Source organism: Syzygium oleosum, unplaced genomic scaffold (assembly GCF_021117445.2).
Source record: "Syzygium oleosum isolate NSW1041296 unplaced genomic scaffold, Sole_v2.1 Sole_v2.07, whole genome shotgun sequence".
NCBI lineage: Eukaryota > Viridiplantae > Streptophyta > Magnoliopsida > Myrtales > Myrtaceae > Syzygium > Syzygium oleosum.
Genome location: NW_026607491.1, coordinates 7,125,828 through 7,144,410, shown reverse-complemented (window position 1 = coordinate 7,144,410; position 18,583 = coordinate 7,125,828). Strand labels below are relative to the sequence as shown.

At 42.9% G+C, this 18,583-nt stretch overlaps 4 protein-coding genes across 5 annotated transcripts; 2 read left to right on the top strand and 2 right to left on the bottom strand.

Annotated features, from left to right (window-relative positions):
* Positions 1-5,422: 5,422 nt before the first annotated feature.
* On the top strand, positions 5,423-9,276 carry LOC115676827 (uncharacterized). The gene is made up of 3 exons (XM_030599841.2): positions 5,423-6,188; positions 7,472-7,635; positions 7,726-9,276. The coding sequence occupies exons 1-3, from the start codon at positions 5,555-5,557 to the stop codon at positions 8,815-8,817; spliced, it is 1,890 nt and encodes a 629-aa protein (XP_030455701.1). The 5' UTR covers positions 5,423-5,554; the 3' UTR covers positions 8,818-9,276.
* Positions 9,277-9,887: 611 nt separating this feature from the next.
* Positions 9,888-10,903, top strand: LOC130138630 (protein VACUOLELESS GAMETOPHYTES-like). The gene has a single exon (XM_056313317.1). The coding sequence runs from the start codon at positions 9,888-9,890 to the stop codon at positions 10,590-10,592; it is 705 nt and encodes a 234-aa protein (XP_056169292.1). The 3' UTR covers positions 10,593-10,903.
* On the bottom strand, positions 9,963-13,703 carry LOC115676818 (pentatricopeptide repeat-containing protein At3g03580-like). Its single transcript, XM_056313314.1, has one exon. It carries the CDS (start codon positions 13,563-13,565, stop codon positions 11,106-11,108), a length of 2,460 nt encoding a protein of 819 aa, XP_056169289.1. The 5' UTR covers positions 13,566-13,703; the 3' UTR covers positions 9,963-11,105.
* A 94-nt stretch (positions 13,704-13,797) lies between these two features.
* LOC115678313 (protein NRT1/ PTR FAMILY 4.5-like) lies at positions 13,798-17,183 on the bottom strand. Of its 2 annotated transcripts, XM_056313316.1 has the most exons (7): positions 16,317-17,183; positions 16,131-16,209; positions 15,803-16,020; positions 15,284-15,706; positions 15,079-15,203; positions 14,055-14,828; positions 13,798-13,930 (listed from the first exon to the last, which is right to left on the bottom strand). In XM_056313316.1, coding segments are annotated over exons 1-7 (1,623 nt in total). In that variant the 5' UTR covers positions 16,320-17,183; the 3' UTR covers positions 13,798-13,929. The 2 variants fall into 2 exon arrangements, with proteins under 2 accessions (XP_056169291.1, XP_056169290.1); XM_056313315.1 differs by lacking the exon at positions 13,798-13,930 and having other exon boundaries at positions 13,979-14,828.
* Positions 17,184-18,583: the final 1,400 nt, after the last annotated feature.

Here is an 18,583-nt window from a genome sequence, read left to right as displayed (position 1 = left end):
AACAGTCAAATGATGACGGAGACAATACATAATTTCCAATCAATCGTTAATTTTTTATCCTAAAGTATTTTCCACAGGTTATCATGACGATGACGTGGAAGACGGAACCGATCAAAAGTAAATGTGAAACATATATAGATTAAAGCGAGGCTGCCGGTACTGTATTTATTTGATCTCCGATATATATTAAGCTTGTTATACTTTAATTAAGCTAGAATTCGAGTTAAAAAAGATTAAAATGACGTGGAAAGATGACTTCACTAACATTTTTTTCGCACGTTTGCATGGGAGAAAGTGCCCTCGTATAGCCAAAGCAATTCCAAGTATTGCTCTGTCTAGTAAACAAAAATGCACCACGTACTGTAATTTCTCACGTGTATTTTAAGTACAAAATAGTTGATGATTTTATGGAGAGACATTAACTAAAATAAATGCAATAGTATAATTTTCGTAATCTACGATTTATATACAGGGAAAGACAGAGTAAGGCACATCTGTAATTAATGGATCTGTCAGCATTGGAAATCTTGCTGAAGTTGTCAAGGATGCAAGAATTGCTTTACTGATCTCGATCTGAATTGTAAAAGAGATATTTTCTCTAACAGTTTGAACACGTTTCTTAGGTTGTGTTTGTTTCGGGAAAAGTATTTTTCGAGAATCCGTTTTCTGGACTTTTACCCGTTTGATTCGCCAAAAATTATTAGTCAATCAAAAATACTTTCCGGTCAAAGAAAACATTCGTGTATAAATTTAGAAAAGTAAATTCCCTAATCTAAGAAGGTGAAAACACTTTCCGGAATTGCTTCTCTTTATTTTTTTAATATTTTATTCCTTTTTTTCTTTCTTTTTTCTTTTTTATTTTTAAAAATAAAAATATTTAAAAATTCGATTTGTTTTTTACCTGAGATAAAATCATGGGATTGAAATCATTTTCCAAATGAGATCCGAACACCATAAAATATTTTCGATCACATATCACCAAATAAATGAAAACTAACTATTTTTTCTGGAAAATAATTTTCCAGAAAATATTTTTCAAAAGACGTTACATTTTCCGTGAAACAAACGCACCCTTAGTGTTTTTCCGACGTAAAATAATAGCCACGACTTTAAGTTATATAAGTCTGAATTCGGGTTTAAAAAGATCCCATAAGAGGTATCTCACTCTCCCATCAAAAGAACATAATTTTGGATTCCTGGAAAATAATGAAGTGATTTAACCCTGTAAGTGATAATTGATATATATTTATATTTGTAATTTAGATGTTTAATAATGCATAAAAGTGCTTGTCTACACTTCTCAAAGTCGAAAGTAATTTTTTGTTTTTACTTTCCCGTCAAAACTTAAAGTAATACCTAAATTTAAACAAACTGTATATCGATTTACGTCTCAACGTAAGACTATTTTTAAAGGTTTCAATATTTTACATAAAAAAAGTCAACATTCGTACCCATGAGATTCGAGAAAAGTCAAAATTGAAAAAATAAAAATTCACTCTAAATAATTCGCATTTAAAATTCTAAAAGTCAAATAAACTAACTTCGTGTATGGATTGACTTTTATATTTTACTTTATACTTAATTTAAAATTTTGCTTGATGGAAATTAAGACAAGTCGCGAGTGACTTTTTTAACTTTCATAAATCCTAAAATGTAATTCAATATATTAAAAAGCTGTGAAAAATTATACTACATATCGTTTTCTTGTAACCTAGGCCGATGGCCATAATTACCTGGTTATGTGGAGGGGAACTAGCAAGGTCTCCCAATTAAATCCGAGTTCCAAGCAAGAACCGAACCACGTCGTAAGATTTGGAAAAAAAAAAGGAAGCAAAGACGCAAAACTAAAAGTCACTCCAAACAAAGTCCGAGTCTCGCCTCGGAAGCACTTCAAACTTTTTTTTTCTTACCACGGAGCTCCCAAAACCTTCGCAATACATAAAAATTCACAAATAGATTCGCACGCAGCTTTTTCATAATACGTTGAAATTCGATAATTTTTTTAATTTAGGCAGTAAAGTAAATAGTTGCTTTTGATAATATTTAAATAATAAAAACAAAAGGAAAAGAACAAACTTTGGAATACTTTTTTTGGGCCTTCCGTTAATACCAAAGGTGAACGAGGAAAGTGCAGTATCAAATTCTCATGGAAAAGGTCGGCATTTGAACCGACGTGCCGCTTTCGTTCTTTCCGCTGCTCGTGCTTTGACGTTGACGCGGTAAAAAAGATGTCCCTGTTCTGTAATTTCCTCGATAATATGAGGACTTTGTGGTCAATTTCCAACCCGAGTTTGGGTCAGCATAACAATTTGACCGGTCGATTATATCACGAATCGCTAAGCCGACCCAAGTATGCTTTCGATCGTGTCTCTATCGGCGCAAGCCGTCCACGGTATTGATTGTGTATTAAGTCATTATATCTAGTGTGAAATCATTATATTATGCACGACTTTATATTTGTTTGTGGAAACTTTGTTTCATCACGCGTAATATTAAATGAGTAGTTATCATACAGGCCACGTATGTTATGAAGGATGTCATAAGCAATATAAAATGGTAAGTAATTACGAGATAAATAACGATACACTATTTGTATATAATTTAATCGATATAGAATCACGGTTCTCTTTTTAGGTGCCCCAAAAAAAAAGAAATTCCTTTTGCAACGTTTCCCGTAAAAAAAACTAAAATGGATTAGTGAACTTATTTGAAGTTATCCAAAAAGGAATGTTCTAATTATTTTGAGATTGTGAAAAAAAGTCTTTGTAATTCTAGATATACATTCGCGGAAGATATAAATGTCCTGGGATAAAGGAAAAATTTTCAAATAAGGACCTGAAGTGGACCTTGTTTCAAATAGGGTCTGATGTAGATCTCGTTTCAAATAAGGGCTAGAAATCGCCATGTCAACATCAAAAAAGGGCCTGACCTCATCGGCTGGTCAAGATCATTTCCATTCTTTTTACTTTTTTGACATTTTTTTTTCTTTTTTCTATTTTTTTCTTTCATTTTGCTGGTGGCTGATCTCAAGCAATTGCCACCCACCGACTATATCCAGAGAGGTCGGGCAAGGCTGCCCTCGAAAGCCAAAGGTGAGGGTCGGCCTCGCTTGGGCGACCCTCGCCGTCCAAAAGCAAGGCCAACCCTCACCAAATCAGGGCGAGGGTCGCCTCGCCTACGGCTAGCGAGGGCCTAGCGAGGACCTAGGCGAGGCGAGTCGTTTTGTTAATTCCGTTCAATTTAACTTACGGAAAATGCTGACATCATCTTTTTTAATATTTCATCTCTCCCATGTGACGTCTTATGTGGCATTAAGGTTAACTAAAGTACTAAAACGACGTTGTTTTGATTCGAATCCTAATTTTTACACAAAATCTTAATTAAATTAGGTTAAAAAGCAAAAAAAAATTCCATAAAGAGACAAACTCAAAAAAGAAAAATAGCTAAAACTTAAAAAAGAAAGAAAGAAAACAAAGGCCCTCTACCTATGTCCGCCACCCCATTATCGGCAGGGCGTCGGCCATGGCTAGCAGAGTCGTCGATTCTAGGCTCTCGACTGGATTGTTTTGTGTCGTAATAAACAAGTTTGAGATTTTTGGTGACAAAAAAAAAATCAAGGTATTATTATCATGGTGAGCATAATTTAGGATTTTAATGGTATTTTCTTTAAGAAATAATATGTAGAATCTTTACGAGAACTCATATTTTTGCAAATACAGAGTACAAGGACTACGTCTGAATACTCCAAATAGTACAAGAACTGAAAGTGTAAATTTTGTTGAGGTGCTTGTACACTGTACATAGGCGCTATTGTCAATAGTCGGTAATGACCTAGCAAATCTTGGACAAATACGACGACGAAAATTTGCCGGAAGGGCTTAAATTTGCTGAAGAATAAATAATGTAAGGATTGGTTTGCTAACCGGATAAAGTAGGGATAATTATTACGTTCACTGTCAATGTAATTTTTTTTTCCACGTTTATCGTTGGGTAAAGTAGTGGATAAATACGGTTACACAACTGCGTCGAAGTACCCATTTCAATTGTCCAATGAGGAATGTATATATATCCTCTTTTTTTTATGCAGAGCGAAGATGTAATAAATGAATAACCAACGTGAATTCCATTGCGATTATAAGCAGGGGTGTCAACTGGTCGGTCGGGTTTTCATGATACCCGACCCGATCTGAAAAAATGAATATATGTGCTTGACCCGACCCGAAATAAGACCCGAATATGATATAGCCGCACAATCGGGTCGGTTCGGGTCGGGTCGGGTCATGTTTGAGCGGATACTTTGGACACCCCTAGTTTTGGTTACTTGTCAAACTGAACACACAGAAGCAAGACCCTTTTAAGTATTCAGAATGCTTTTGAATAGAAATTCTGTGTTAATTGTAGTTTAGACTGAAATCGACAGAGGATTTTGCTCCTGAAAAGCAGGGGTTCATCGTGATACTATTCAGTTCTTGATGTTGCGAGAAGCTGATCAATTTGGGAATTCTGATGTTGATAGGTGAGACTTCAAGAGTTGTTCAATGAAGAAGGGTGTGAGGCAAAGCTACGGTTGAGTGAAGACGGGAAGCCTCACGTGACAGATAACTCAAATTACATTGTAGACTTGTATTTCAAGACTCCGATTAAGGACGGTCCCGCCGCCTTGGTCATCTTGATTCGTGCCCCCGATTCGTGCCCCCGAGACGGCGACGCCTTGGTCATCTTGCGAGGATCGTGAGTCGCCGAGAAGCGATCGCCGCTCAAGAGGTCGTCGCCGATGGCGTCTCTGGACCGCTTGCGGTGGTGGTTCCTAGGGACAGAGACGGCGGCGGCGGCGTTGTTGTCGCCGGTCGATGATTTCACCGCGCAGAACTCGGGGATGATGCGGTATTTCCGGAGGCGGCGGCGCGATGGCCGCGAGATCTGGTTGGACGGCGTGGTCTCCGGCAGAAGGATGAAATCCTCCGCCGCCTGGCTAGGGTAGAAACAGGTCGTCTCGTTGGTGAGCTTGAGGACGCCGACACCGTCGATCTCGGCGATGCCGCTGAGGGTGATGTTGCCGGCAACGGCGGCGCAGCGGAACCCGAGGAAGAAGAAGTCGGCGACAGGGTCCTGGGAGGAGGAGGGATCTTAAAGGTTTTGGTTATTGTTTGGGTTGGGTTTGGGTACCCAAGCCTAATAGATCCAAACAATACCCAATTTTTTTTATTGTTATCTAAACAAGTTGAGATCCAACCGGACCCAATAAGAAAATTTTGTTTTCGGATCGGGTCGGTTCGTGTTTCGGTTCGGGTATTGTGTTTGGTTTTGACACCCCTAGTTTCTGTTGCTCACCTCTAATACAAAAAGCGATTATTTTCAGAATATTTACCCGCTCCATTCACGTGACAAAGAAGCCAACGTCACGTGATCACCGCCGCGGACTAGCCAGCGAAGCACCGCTCTTCTCTTCCGCTCCGCCATCGACGCCGAAGAAGCTCAGCTTCACCATCTTCCTCCCCCGAGATCTCTCCTCCCCTCTCTCTCACTCTGTGGGCGCAAACCCTAGAGAGCTCCGATGGCGAGATCGCCGCAGAGGCAACACCTCCTCGTCGTCGTCCTCCTCTCCCTCTGCGTCCTCCTCGTCCTCTACTGCCACTCCAACGCCTCCCTCCCCGCCTCCCGGAACCCTAACCCGGACGGCCCCCGCTTCCTCCCCGGCTCCCGCCCCGAGGCCCGAGCGCCGCCGCCGCCGGGCCCCCCCAACTTCACCCTCCTCATCAAGGTCCTCGCCTTCAACCGCCTCGACTCCCTCTCCCGCTGCCTCCGCTCCCTCGCCGCCGCTGACTACCTCTCCGACACCGTCCACCTCCACGTCCATATCGACCACTTCGGCAACCGGTCGGGGGACGTGGAATCGAGCCTCGGCGCCTCGCGTGAGATCCTGGATTTCGTCGATGGGTTCAGGTGGGAGTACGGCGACAAGCTGGTGCACTACCGGACGGCCAACGCGGGGCTGCAGGCGCAGTGGTTGGAGGCGTGGTGGCCGAGCTCCGACGATGAGTTCGCCTTCATTGTGGAAGATGACCTGGAGGTCTCGCCGCTTTTCTACAAGTTCGTTAAGTCCGTGATATGGAACTTTTACTACAATGCGTCGAATTTTAGCCCGATGATATACGGAGTGACGCTTCAGCGACCAAGGTTTGTCCCAGGTACCTTTCATTTGTAGAATTCTCTTGGCAATTTTTGAGTTTACTTGAGTTGCCGAATTGCTATATGAGGGGAGATGGAATGATGTAGCTTGCCAATGGAGCTCCGGTTGAATCTGCCGTTTGGTTTAACTTAACTTTGCAACACTAGCTCTGTGGATTTAGGTTGAAAGGTGATGTTAATTCAGTGATCAGTAAGGATTCGAGTATTCTTAGAAATGTCAAGAGGGCTTGTTGTGATCTCGCCGATGCTAAGTCTGAAATTTTTAAGATCGTAGCTTGATTTTGGACTCTGTAGCGACGCTTCGCAGATTCTGCTGAATCTTTTATCATCAACGCTGTGAGATTTCGTCTTAATTTTGCTGGGCAAGCGGGTTTTGCTTCAGGAACTGTGGAATTGGTGTCAGCATAAATGGGCACCAAGGTCTCATTGTGGATTGCAACATGAGAGAGAGTATACAGTTGTCTGGTGACGGCAATTGCAATACAAAAGATGTCGGATATCCAGTCTTAGCATATATTAATGCTACAAGATGACTTTATTAGAAAACTGTGGTCTCATCTTTGCTTCTATCATAAAAACTCCTCGCGGTCGAGTCGATTAAGGTTTGGAGAAGATTTAAGATTTTTTTTTTGACTTATCCAGGACACCAGAACATATTTGAATACCTCACACTGGGGTAGAGTATTTTCTTGTAATGACTAATTGCTGGCAGAGTATATACTGGTTATTATTTCCGATATAATTTGTAGTCCGCTCTGATAAAGCTGTGTTTTTAAAATTCTATTTATATGGTTCCACGTGCGACTTCTCAATAGGTGCCCCAACAACATGTTGTTATCCTTCTCATATCTGTTTATTTTTTTTTAAAAGCTGGTAAATTCAAAACCCATACTGGTAATCTCTGGCATATATCTGACAGTAATATAGTAGACAACTAGTCCCACTTTTTGCATGACCTGTCCATGGGAAGATGTGTATGGTGTAAGATCATAAAAACAAAACAAGATCGGGGCCTTTCTGGCCGACGGGGGCAAGAAGAAAAACAAATGAAAAGATATCTGGTGCTGAAAGCATTGAAAATGAGCCCTTAAACAAGTGGAGAGTTGATGCTTAATGAGCTGCCATTTCTTGTTGTCCTTTCATTGTTAGACCGTTTTTTTTCCTCACTAATTTGTAGAGAAATCAATACTATCTCCTGGATCCTTCCAGTTGCGTGATCCATATTTCTCATTGGATGTTCAGTTCTGTAATCTAGTAAAATATGTTTGGTTGCTATGGCCAGGTAAGCATGGAAACAAACTGCAGGTTGATGGCAGAACTCGAGTTTTCCTGTATCAGTTAGTTGGGACTTGGGGTCAGATTCTCTTTCCAAAGCATTGGAAGGAGTTTAGGAGGTGGTATGACTATCACAAGGCGAAGGGCATCAAGCCAATCCTTGAGGGAATGGTAGTTTGAATATCTCTTTCTCACTCTGTTCTTATCACATTGATTATCTCCTCATCATGTTCATTTGATGACTTGAGTCTGGAAATATAGGTGACAACAGGATGGTACAGAAGGTTGGGAGAGAAAATATGGACTCCATGGTTCATAAAGTTCATTCATGATCGTGGATATTTCAACATTTATACCAACTTTTTACAAGAAAGAGCACTTAGCGTCTCTCACAGAGATACCGGTGTCAACTATGGTAAAACAGCTGGGCCAGATTCTCATCTTCTGAATGAAGCTCCTCATGATTTCAATCTTCTCAAGATGCAGCCCTTGAGTAAGCTAAAGTGGTATGATTTTTGTTTTAGAGAGGTGCTTCCTGGTAGGGTCGTGAGGAATTTCAATGACCTTGGTGTTGTTCTTGACACTGTGCAAATAAATGAGACTGTAGTGTTTGTAAGCCTCTTTGGGTTTCAAGAGATCATCATCAGGAACATGCTCTGCCACTTTGAGAGGCTGAATATTCGTAACTACATACTTATGGGCCCTATATCAGATTTGCTGTTTGATCTTGCTAGAAGGGGACATCCTGTTATTGATGCAGACCAATTTCTGGATAGTGTGGGGGCTAACAAACTGAAGAGACCTGACAATTCCTCTCCAGAGTTGATCAAGAATGTTATGATGAGTACATATGTGATTAAGAAATGTTTAGAACTTAGATACAATGCTTGGGTGGTGGATGCAAACATGCTCTTTCCTAATGGAGGCATGTTTCGGGCCTTGACCGACTCCACCTTTGACTTATATGCAGGGAAGAGCTTAGGTGTTATTTTTGTTCGGAGCTCCTCTGCTGTCAGGAAACTATGGCTCAATAATTTTGTACATGTAGTTGAAGCGGGAGATTCTTTGTGGGATAAGCTTTCAATCTCACGGGAAAACAGCAATTTTGCAGACATAGCAGCGAGTTTTCTAGAATCCAAGAGGGCGAGGGTCAAGAGGATTGATGATAGAAGCCTCGGGGTTGACATTGGCATAAGCAGCCTCGACCGGGCTTCTCCCGGAGTAGAAAATAAGGTACTGTACTGGTCTGCTGATGTTGCTCTGGATATAATTCGGAGGCGACTTGAAGAGTTGAAAATGTGGACCCTAGGTGGCGATGACTCTTGTTCGGCAGTGGTTTGTCATCAATCATAGCATTGGTTCGGATTTCCCAATTTCGGCGATTTGACTAAATTGAACGCTAATTCTTTTGTACAAATGATATCATATTGACCGATTTTTCATGGCTGCTGGGAATGCCTATGGCCGAAACATTGTTGGATTTTTCAGGTGACAGCCAGTTGACACAAATGATGGTTGGGGTCGGACTCAGCTAAGTTGACGCAAATGAGAAATCATGTTCTCTACTCCAGGCTCATGTTGAGATTTCGTCTTCTCATTCAGTTGTTTTTTTTTAATTATTTATTTATGAGGAAATGGATAAATTGAAAGAACACATCAAGTTTATGTGGATTTGTGAATGCCAATTGCACTTGCTGCAAAGGGGAGACAAAAGAAACATGTTCTTACTCTTTTTCATCGCGGGAATTGAGATGTTTGTGATTTCGAATGAAATCCACACTCCAGCAAAATGGAAAATCCAGAATTATTTCTGTTGCTTTATGAGGCAGTTGCCCTAGAATTCGTGGATAAGGTTCCAACTGTAAATTCAACAGATCGTTGGCCACAAAATCATCGATGAGGATTTTCCCGGTCGACGTTGAATCGCTGTTTTTCTTCGTATAAAACGTTCGGGGACCGATCACTAAATCACGTTGGCCAACCATTCTAGATATTTAAATTTCCAGATGCATGTGTAGTTCCACGGGTCTTAGCCATTAGATTGAAGTGGGTCCGATATGGAGCTTACATGATTCATCTGTAAATCGTACAAATTATATTCCTCTTATAATGGCAAAATGGATGATTGAATGCAGTTATTTAGTAGGCCAAATACTTGAAAATACAGATTTGGGGAATGGCCAATAAAGAAGAGCTTTCGTGCTCCTAAAGTTACAGCATGTTGTTTTCCCACACAAAACGACAATGCCCACACTTGCAAACAAAAGGACACAATGATTAAATACCCGAGAAAATATATACAAATACGACTTTGCCTTTTCCGTTTCACCGTTTGCGAGGAAATCGCGCTTAAATACACAAAGTTCATTTGAGGTCGATCTACTTCGAGGTCGGACCATACAGGAGGAGAAGACCTCAAAAGAATGGAGATTCAACACTTCAGCCACCATCACCCCTTGAAACTCAAACCGGTAGATCCCAGCCGAATTTACGGAATCAATTGCTCCGCGTGCGGCCGATCCTGCTTGGACCTTGTGTATAGCTGCAGAGAATGTGCAGACTTCCATCTACATAAATCTTGTGCTGAGTTGCCCCCGAAGATCACTCACCATCCGTTCCATCCGTTCCATCCTCTGCCTTTGGTGTTCAGTGGAGCGAGATACGCTTGCTGCGGCTGCGGCCAATGGGACAGCAAGCTTCTCTATTGGTGCAGGGAGTGCAATTTCACCCTGAGTCCCGATTGTGCTCTCGAGCCAACCTCAAAATACGAGTTCGTCGGAGAGGGGAAAATTCAGTATTTCTTGCACAAGCACCCTTTGGCTCTCATGGAAGTGGATGATGATGATATATGCTCAGCGTGTAAGAAATGCTGCTCGAGTGAGAGCTATTCCTGCCAACACTGCCCGTCCTTCAGAATTCACAAATCATGTGCTGGGCAATTGCCGCGGGCAATCCAACATTTCTCACATCCACAACATCCTCTCATCCTCCGAGCCAAGGATTCCGTGTTCGATCGACCATGTGTTGCGTGTCAGAGATCGGACAACGTCTTGACCTACCGCTGTAGCATGTGCCGCATCGAGATGGATCCTGAATGCGCTCTCATGCCCACCAAGCATCTCATCTGAAACTCGGTTACACCCTTTTCTAGTAAGTTTGCTTTACCTGGCGGGAGCTTGATCCAGATTGCTTACCTCCAGTTTCTACAGTCCACAGTGTCCAATTCCCAATGACGCTTCCTCCCTCAAATCTCACGGTTCACATCCATTTGATTTTCATGGGCATTGTAAATTCCGTTCTCGTGCAGGGTAGATGTTCCCCTTGCTTTTTGTTAAGTGATTTGTTGTACTTTAACAAGCTTTCATCTGCTGTTCTCTGGAAACATTGACAGTGATGGTCTCTAAACAGAGTAATCTCATTGCATTATCATTTGCTATCACTTTCTATTGTGCTGTAGTTCAAGTCTTAGACCTATTATAGTGATCGCCAGCATGTAATTATTTGGGAATAACAAAGCAAGAACCTTGAGAGGCCGCTTACAGTCTTTTCCCTTGGTTCTTGAGTTGCAGGGTAGACTTTGCAGTGAGCATTTGAGATCCTAGCTGATGTGCCACTCTTCTTAATGTCCATTTTAGAACATACTAGCCAGCTTCTGCAAGCCAAACAAACGGATTTAAATCCTCTACTTTCTCTCCGACCACAAAAGCATGCACTTTATCGCGTGTCTGAACCCAACTAAAACCAGGGTTCTTCTTCACTGCTCTTGACTTCATCAATTCTCTCACTCTATCTGCCTCATCCCATCTCCCTGCTTCTGCGTATAAATTGGAAAGAAGTACATAGTATCCACAATGATCTGGTTTCAACTTGAACAGATGATCAGCCACCCAACGGCCCAACTCTATATTCCCATGCATACGACATGCCCCCAACAAAGCACCCCAAATATTAACATCTGGTTCAAAGGCTAGGCGTTTAATTAGTTCCAGAGCTTCTTCAAAAAGGCCAGCTCGGCCAAGAAGATCAACCATACAAGCATAGTGCATCTGTGTTGGCTCAAGATTCTGACACCGCATTTCTTTAAAGTACTCCCTTCCCTTCTCCACCAGCCCTCCATGACTGCATGCTGATAAGACTGCAATATATGAAACAGAATCACATTCCACACCATCATTCCTCATTTCTTCAAAAAGGTCAATAGCAGTCTCTATTTCTCCCAGCATCCCATAACCCATGATCATAGTGTTCCAAGAAGCTACATCCCTGTGTGGCATACGGTCAAATACTTCTCTAGCAATGTCAATCTTTCCACATTTCGTATATAGGTCCAACAGTGAGTTTGCAACAAAGAGATGCGTATGAAGTTGTTTCCTGACCAGTAGCCCATGGATTTCTTTACCCTGCTTGATTGCAGCTATGTTTGCACAAGCTGAGATAGCTCCGACAAAGGAAACAATATCATAGTTCATACCCATAGATTGCATTTCTTTTAATAAACTAAGAGATTCTAAGCAATAACTAGTTTGAGAATAGCCGACAATTAGTATATTGTATGTTACTTCATCTATCTGTGACATGCTGAAAACTTTTCTGGCAAGGTTCAAGCAGCCACACTTTGCATACATGTCTGTCAAGGCATTGGAGATAAACACGTCAAAGGACTGTCCCATGCGAAATGTCCTTGCATGGATCTCTTTTCCGGTAGAAAGCAAACCCATCCTAGCGCAAGCAGGAAGCACGTTTGTGAAACTTAACGAGCTTGGAACTTCACCATGAACTTGCATTTCTCGTATAAGATTTATAGCTTCAACCTCTCGCCTGTTTTGAGTGAAGTTAGCAATCATAGCATTCCACGACACTATATTGCAGACCTTCATTTTGTTAAACACGGTAGAAGCCTTAGTTGGATGGCCTGACTTTGCGTACATGTCAATCAGTGAGTTGGAGATGAACAAATCAGATTCCATACCCATTCGTATGCTGTATGCATGCAACTCTTCCGCCAAATCAAACAACTGTAATTCAACAAGCACAGGAAGCATAGTAGAAATGGTGACAGAGTCTGGCTTCAGATCCTCAGAGACCATTGACCTGAACATATCCAAGGCATCTACATTGCGCTCCCCATAAGCAAAGCCCGTTATGATCGCATTCCACGAAACGTCATTCTTCTCAACCATCTTGTCAAAAAAATGCCTTGAAGCCACTGCATTCCCGCACTTTGCATATGCATCCACCAATGCGTTCCCAACAGTCACATTTGTAACCAACCCAACCTTGACCGTGTAAGCATGAATCTGAGACGCCATGACTTCATCCTCGAGTCCGGCGCATACCGGCAAAACACTAATAACGCTCACCATATTAGGCCTCATCCCAGACCTCGAATTCATGTTGTTGAAAAACTCAAACGCCTCCTCATACAAACCATTCACCGAAAAGACTCCAATAACAGTATTCCACGAAATGACATCCCTCTTGGCCATTTCGACAAACACCTTCTCTGCGCCTCTCAAATCCCTACAGTTACCGTAAAACTGCAAAAGAGTGTTCCCCACGTAGACATCGCCATTGAAACGCAACTTGAACACGACCCCGTGAATCTCCATCCCCTTCTTCACTTCCACAAAATCCGCACAAACCTTGAGAACGAAAGGGAACGTGTGGCCGTCAGGTCGAACCCCTCTCCTGATCATCGCGTTGTACGTCTCAAACCCATCACGAGCTCCACACACGGAGTGCGCCCGGATGAGGGTGTTCCACAAGAAGGCCGTGTGGCAATGCACGACCGTCTGACGGAACAGGACGCGGCACGCCGCGATGTCCCCATGACCGCCGTAGCCCAAGATGAGCGAAGCGCAGAGAGAGACGCTGCGAGGGAGGGAGCGACCCACGATTCCCAGTGCGTGGCATTGCTTGGTCCGGCGAAGCGACTGCGAGTTCGAGCAGAGGGCGAGGAGGTCGGAGTGCGTTTCGTCGCTCCGGGTCGACAGGGTCGCCTCGTAGAGGCTCGAGCACGGTGATAAATATTCGATTTTTGCTGATGATGCTAAGAGTGGATTGCGAAGAGACTTGAAGAAGGCATGGCGGTGCGGTAACATGTAGAGAAGCCAGAGGATTACGAGGATCTGCGAGCATCAAGTGTCAAAGATCGACAAAGCTGATGATTGAGAAAGCAAGAAACAGCAAGAAACACCAACGAGAGTATGCTTGTGCCAATTATATGGGTACGAGGCATGACACCCAATCTTGCGCAGTCTTGCTTTTTCAGCCGTTGATTGTTTTTCTTGCACAAAGATGTTTCAACTTTGATTGACTGTACTGTATATCATTGTAATTGAAGAAAAAATCAACATCAGGGAACACAAAGGTTGATGCTTTATCATTGACAACGTTATACAGAAACACTTATTCCATCATCTCTCCCAAGATCCTTGTGTTTAACGTGTAGTGACCCTGCAGGCTTCTGGTAATAACTTCATGACAAGAAAAAAGGGAAAATATTTAAGGAGGAAACAATGTTCTAGTTTTGCCCATCTGTCGGCTCGGCTTCGGTTTTGAGTTCTGAATCATTTTTCTTGTACTTGTACCAGGAAGCCCAAAACACGTAGTTTGCCAGGTTGAGGCAACTCAGCACAGCCAGGAACCAGTAGAACAGGTTCAGATTGTTGGGGCTATGGTTCGTCTCGTGCAACCACCCTTGCTTGCTCGGGGCGATCCTTCTCGTGACCGAGTTTATGATGTTGACAAAGATGGAGCTCAGGAAGTAGCCGAAGGATAGCGACAGCCACGTGAAAGAAGTGGATAGTGACCGCATTCCCGAGGGCGCCTCCTTGTAGAAGAACTCTAGTAGTCCGACCACCGTGAACATATCGGCAATTCCGAATATGCCGTATTGGAAAGAGAGCCAGAACACGCTGATGGGATGCAACGGATCTTTAATGGCGCGATTCCTTCTCTTCACTTCTACCATTCCCGCGATCGACATCGAGATGATCGAAAGGACGAGCCCTACTCCGACGCGCTGGAGCTGCGTGATGCCTGTCGGATGGCCGGTGATTTTTCTAGCGAAGGGAACGAAAACAAACTGGTAGGTGGGTATAAGGATGGACATGAAGAACAGGGGTATAACGGGAATTGATGCAGTCGGAAATTTGAATGAACCAATGTAGGGATCCATTAGGTAGCCCTGTAAAACTGAAAATGTTTGCAGTTGTGCCATGCATGTGTTCATTATAACTGTGCTGAAAAGTATGGGAAGCATCCTTGTGAGTACTTTCACTTCTTCAACTTGGGTTACTGTGCAGACTTTCCAGGGTTCTGCATTTGTTCCGTCACGGAGAATAGCTGCTTTGTCCAAGAACCTGGTTGATCAAAGAGATTCGTTAATCAGTCTTAGAATATGGGGATCGTTTTTAGAGGGAAAATTCGACTGAGGCATCTGGACTTCCTCTATACGATGGAAACTTGAACAGATAATGATTTGTTGGTTAAACAAAGATTTTGGTCTTCGTTGTTGGTTTTACGAATGCAAAGTTACTGCCGAAATCCAGATCGTCTTGGAGTTTGCAAGTAACCTTCTATATGGACTATGGAAAGATTTTAGTTTAGTACCTGAACTGGTCGGAATGTGGAATTTTCTCTTCAGATGGATCTCTTGCTTTTTCACTAATCTCATACAATTGGTCAGGATTTACTGGTGGCGATAAGTGTCTATTCCGAATTGAAACCACGATGACCTGAAATGCAAATATTACAGCTGATAACTGCTTATGCTAAATGACAAAGAACACAGGTTAGGTGTGTCAACAACAATAACCTGTGCGATCTTCAACAGAGGACTGTTCCCACGGGGAGGAAAACGGTAGAATGGCTTCCCAAGAGCGAGAATGACGAATCCAACCAATGCAGTCATCGTGCCGATAAAAAATCCCCAATACCAGGACTTATTCATGTTAACCCACACAACGCCAGTTACTCCAACGATCCCTCCAAGAATTGTACTGAGCAAGTACCAATTGAAGTAACTAGCAAGAGCCTTCCCTCCTTCGACACTGTTCCTATATAACTGATCGCCACCAAGCGCCGGAAGAGCACCCTTAACTCCACCAGCACCAAGTGCGAGCAGAATTATAGAGGTGTACAAAAAGAGTGCCTTGCCTCCTTGAATGCATGATGATTTCCCGCAAGGGTCAGGGTGAAGATTCTTGGAATACGCTTGAATTGTGACCATAGCCAGTGCCTGCATATGATATCAGCATCCAATGAACACAAAAGTAGAAGCAAAGGACCTTCTTTATCCTGCTCTTAAGGTTTAAAAGTATATTTTTGAAATTACCACGACTTCCATGGAGCCAAATATCAAACAAGTGTAGAGTCGATTTATATAAGTGTCCGAGATGAAGCCACCAACGAGGGAGAGCAAGCACACCGTGCCCATGAAGTTTGTGAGAAGATTTGCAGATGTTGACAGGCTGAAGTAGAGAACATAGTGAAAGTAGAGGACCATGGTTGACATGTTGGCCACAAACCCGATATTCTCAAGCGATGCCAATCCTGCATTATTAAATTAAGGTAAAAAAATTTCCTCTGAAAGTTAATTTCTCTTTCTACAAACAATTTAGCATAGTGAAAATTCATAATCAAGTTAATATGGACATGCTCACCGAACACAAACATGCAAGCCCTGTATCCACCCTTCTTCGTGCTTGCCGAACTAAGGGACATGTCCACATTCTTGTCAACCTGCACCAGGGGATAGGGAAAAATCAGGAAAAAAAGAAGAACACGTTGATAAGTGGAGAAAGTGGCAGGTATATGAGAACCATAATGTGACAGAAACAATACACTACCATTGCTGATTTGTTTTGAGTCCTCGGATGATATCGTGATGAGTCGAGCTTGTATGATTTGCCCGGTGTTTGTGGCTATGAACAACACAGACTGGGGTGGTAGCTATATATATACATACCTATACCTGAAGCATCACCGGTCTCTTTCTCCATATTCTCGATGACATCTATCTCAGGACATATCAAAGTTTCCCTTTTTGTCTCATCTTCAGTGGATAATGAAGATGACTTCCCTATTTTGCAGAAGCAGCTGAAATAAAGCACCTGCACAGACAGATGAAGTCCAAGAAAATTGGCAATTGGAGATACCTTGGTCTATCTCCATTTGTTGATTTGATGGCTCTTCATTCTCATTCCATCTCTTGTATTAAAAAAATTGATGCAGTCAAAAAAATTCTTGAAATTCCTAATGCAAGGACGAAAAATGACTTGGGCAAATCTAGCATGTCGTGCCCGTTAGAATAGATTCAAATTGTGGGCATTTAGCATTTACGATCTTATGGAATGATCTTCCCCACCAGATCAGACTAGGCTAGAGGAATAGGAAACCTGTATTTTCGGTTTTCATTTAGTTTTCGTAATCTGCAGTAAATTTTCATGAAAATTTATTGTCAACTCTTCTGGAAAATTACTTAGCATTTGGCAGAATCACTGATGCAGAATCACTGATGACAGATATGAAGAACTTACTTTCAAGTAAAGAAGTTGGTCAAACTAACCAATGTAAAAACCTACCTCCAATTATATAATGAAACTTATTTTCATGGCTGGAAATTATTAGCTGTGTTATAAGTTACAAAATTCTAATAGTATCAAAGATAATTTTAACCTTAAACGTCATTACGTGAAAGGTACTGACTATTGATAGGACTTGGGTGTCAACTTATGGATCGTGAGCTCCCTCCTTCGCAGTGTAGGTACTGGGAGCACGTAGTAGAAGCCCGATAACTTCACCCGGGGAGATTGTTAAGAAGGAGCTTAAGTCCGAGCCCGTTAACATATCTAGTTAGACGTATTTTCATTCAAAAGCTTAAACCAATAAGTTATGGGTCAATTTAGACATATTCACTATTCTAGACTACGTCAATTCTCTAACGTGGGACTTCTCTAACACAACTCACACGTGTACCATTAAACTATCTGTTTTAGGCTTCCTGGTATAAGGGCCCGTTTGGTTCGACTTTTCAAATGCTATTTGGGGGAATGCAAATACCTTTAGGTGAAGTCACTTGGGAAAATGCAAGTGGTGTTTGGTAAAAAAAAATTTGTAAAGCTACTTTGGCCTAAGTAGTGTTTGGTAAATTTTTTTTTGCAAAGGGCTTTGACAATTTTTATTTTTAATATTCCGATTTTGCCCCTATACTGTTCATCTTCTTCACCGGCGAGGGTGGCCGGCGAGGGTGGCCGGCGAGGGTGGCCGGCGAAGGGCCAACGAGGGCGGATCTGGTCAGCGAAGGGCCGGCGAGGTCGCCCGACCCAGGGCGACGGCCGCCTGGGGTCGGGCGACCTCACCGGCCCTTCGCCGCCCAGATCCGCCCTCGCCGGCCACCCTCGCGACGAGGAAGATGAACAGTAACGGGGGCAAAATCGGAATATTGAAATTTGAGAGAGGGCAATTTAGGAAGGGAAAAATAGGCTTCAACATTTGTGGAATGCTGAAATCCCAAAGCTGGTTCGGACCAGCTTTGGGCTTTCAGCATTCCAAATGCTAGCTTTCGACTTTTCGAATCCGAAAAGCCGAACCAAACGATTCAGCATTTGGCCAAGGGGCTTTTGAGGCCGAAAGCCTCTTTCAAATGCTGAACCAAATGGGCCCTTTGGGCCTGTTTGGTTCAACTTTGAAAATGCTACTTGGGGGAATGCAAATACCTTTGAGTGAAAGCCCATTGGGGAAATGCAAATGGTGTTTGGTAAAAATATTTTGTAAAGCTACTTTGGCCAAAATATAGTGTTTGGTGAATTTTTTTTGCAAATGCACTTTTAGAATTATCTTATTTATTAAAAAAAAAAAACAAAACCTACCCCTCGCCGGGCAGCCGGCGCCGTCGCCCGAGGTCGGGCGACCCCGGCGAGCCAGATCCGCCGCCACCGGCGGTCGCCGAGGCCGAGGCGATCCTCGGCGGTGGTCGCACGACCCGGGCGACGGCCGCTGGGTCGCGCGACCCTCGCCGAGGTCGCTTGGCCTCGATCAACCGCCGGCGGAGGCGGCCGCCTTCCACCCTCGCCGGCCGCGGTCGCCGGCCCTTCTAGTGAAGAAGATGAACAGC

Coding starts and splice junctions, on each gene's coding strand:
- LOC115676827 (XM_030599841.2), top strand. CDS start 5,555: ATGGCGAGATCGCCGCAGAGGCAACACCTCCTCGTCGTCGTCCTCCTC. Junction 6,189..7,471: donor GCGACCAAGGTTTGTCCCAG/GTACCTTTCATT, acceptor TGCTATGGCCAG/GTAAGCATGGAAACAAACTG. Junction 7,636..7,725: donor AGCCAATCCTTGAGGGAATG/GTAGTTTGAATA, acceptor CTGGAAATATAG/GTGACAACAGGATGGTACAG.
- LOC130138630 (XM_056313317.1), top strand. CDS start 9,888: ATGGAGATTCAACACTTCAGCCACCATCACCCCTTGAAACTCAAACCG.
- LOC115676818 (XM_056313314.1), bottom strand. CDS start 13,565: ATGTTACCGCACCGCCATGCCTTCTTCAAGTCTCTTCGCAATCCACTC.
- LOC115678313 (XM_056313315.1), bottom strand. Junction 15,707..15,802: donor TTGGCTCCATGGAAGTCGTG/GTAATTTCAAAA, acceptor TATCATATGCAG/GCACTGGCTATGGTCACAAT. Junction 14,829..15,078: donor CCACATTCCGACCAGTTCAG/GTACTAAACTAA, acceptor TTGATCAACCAG/GTTCTTGGACAAAGCAGCTA.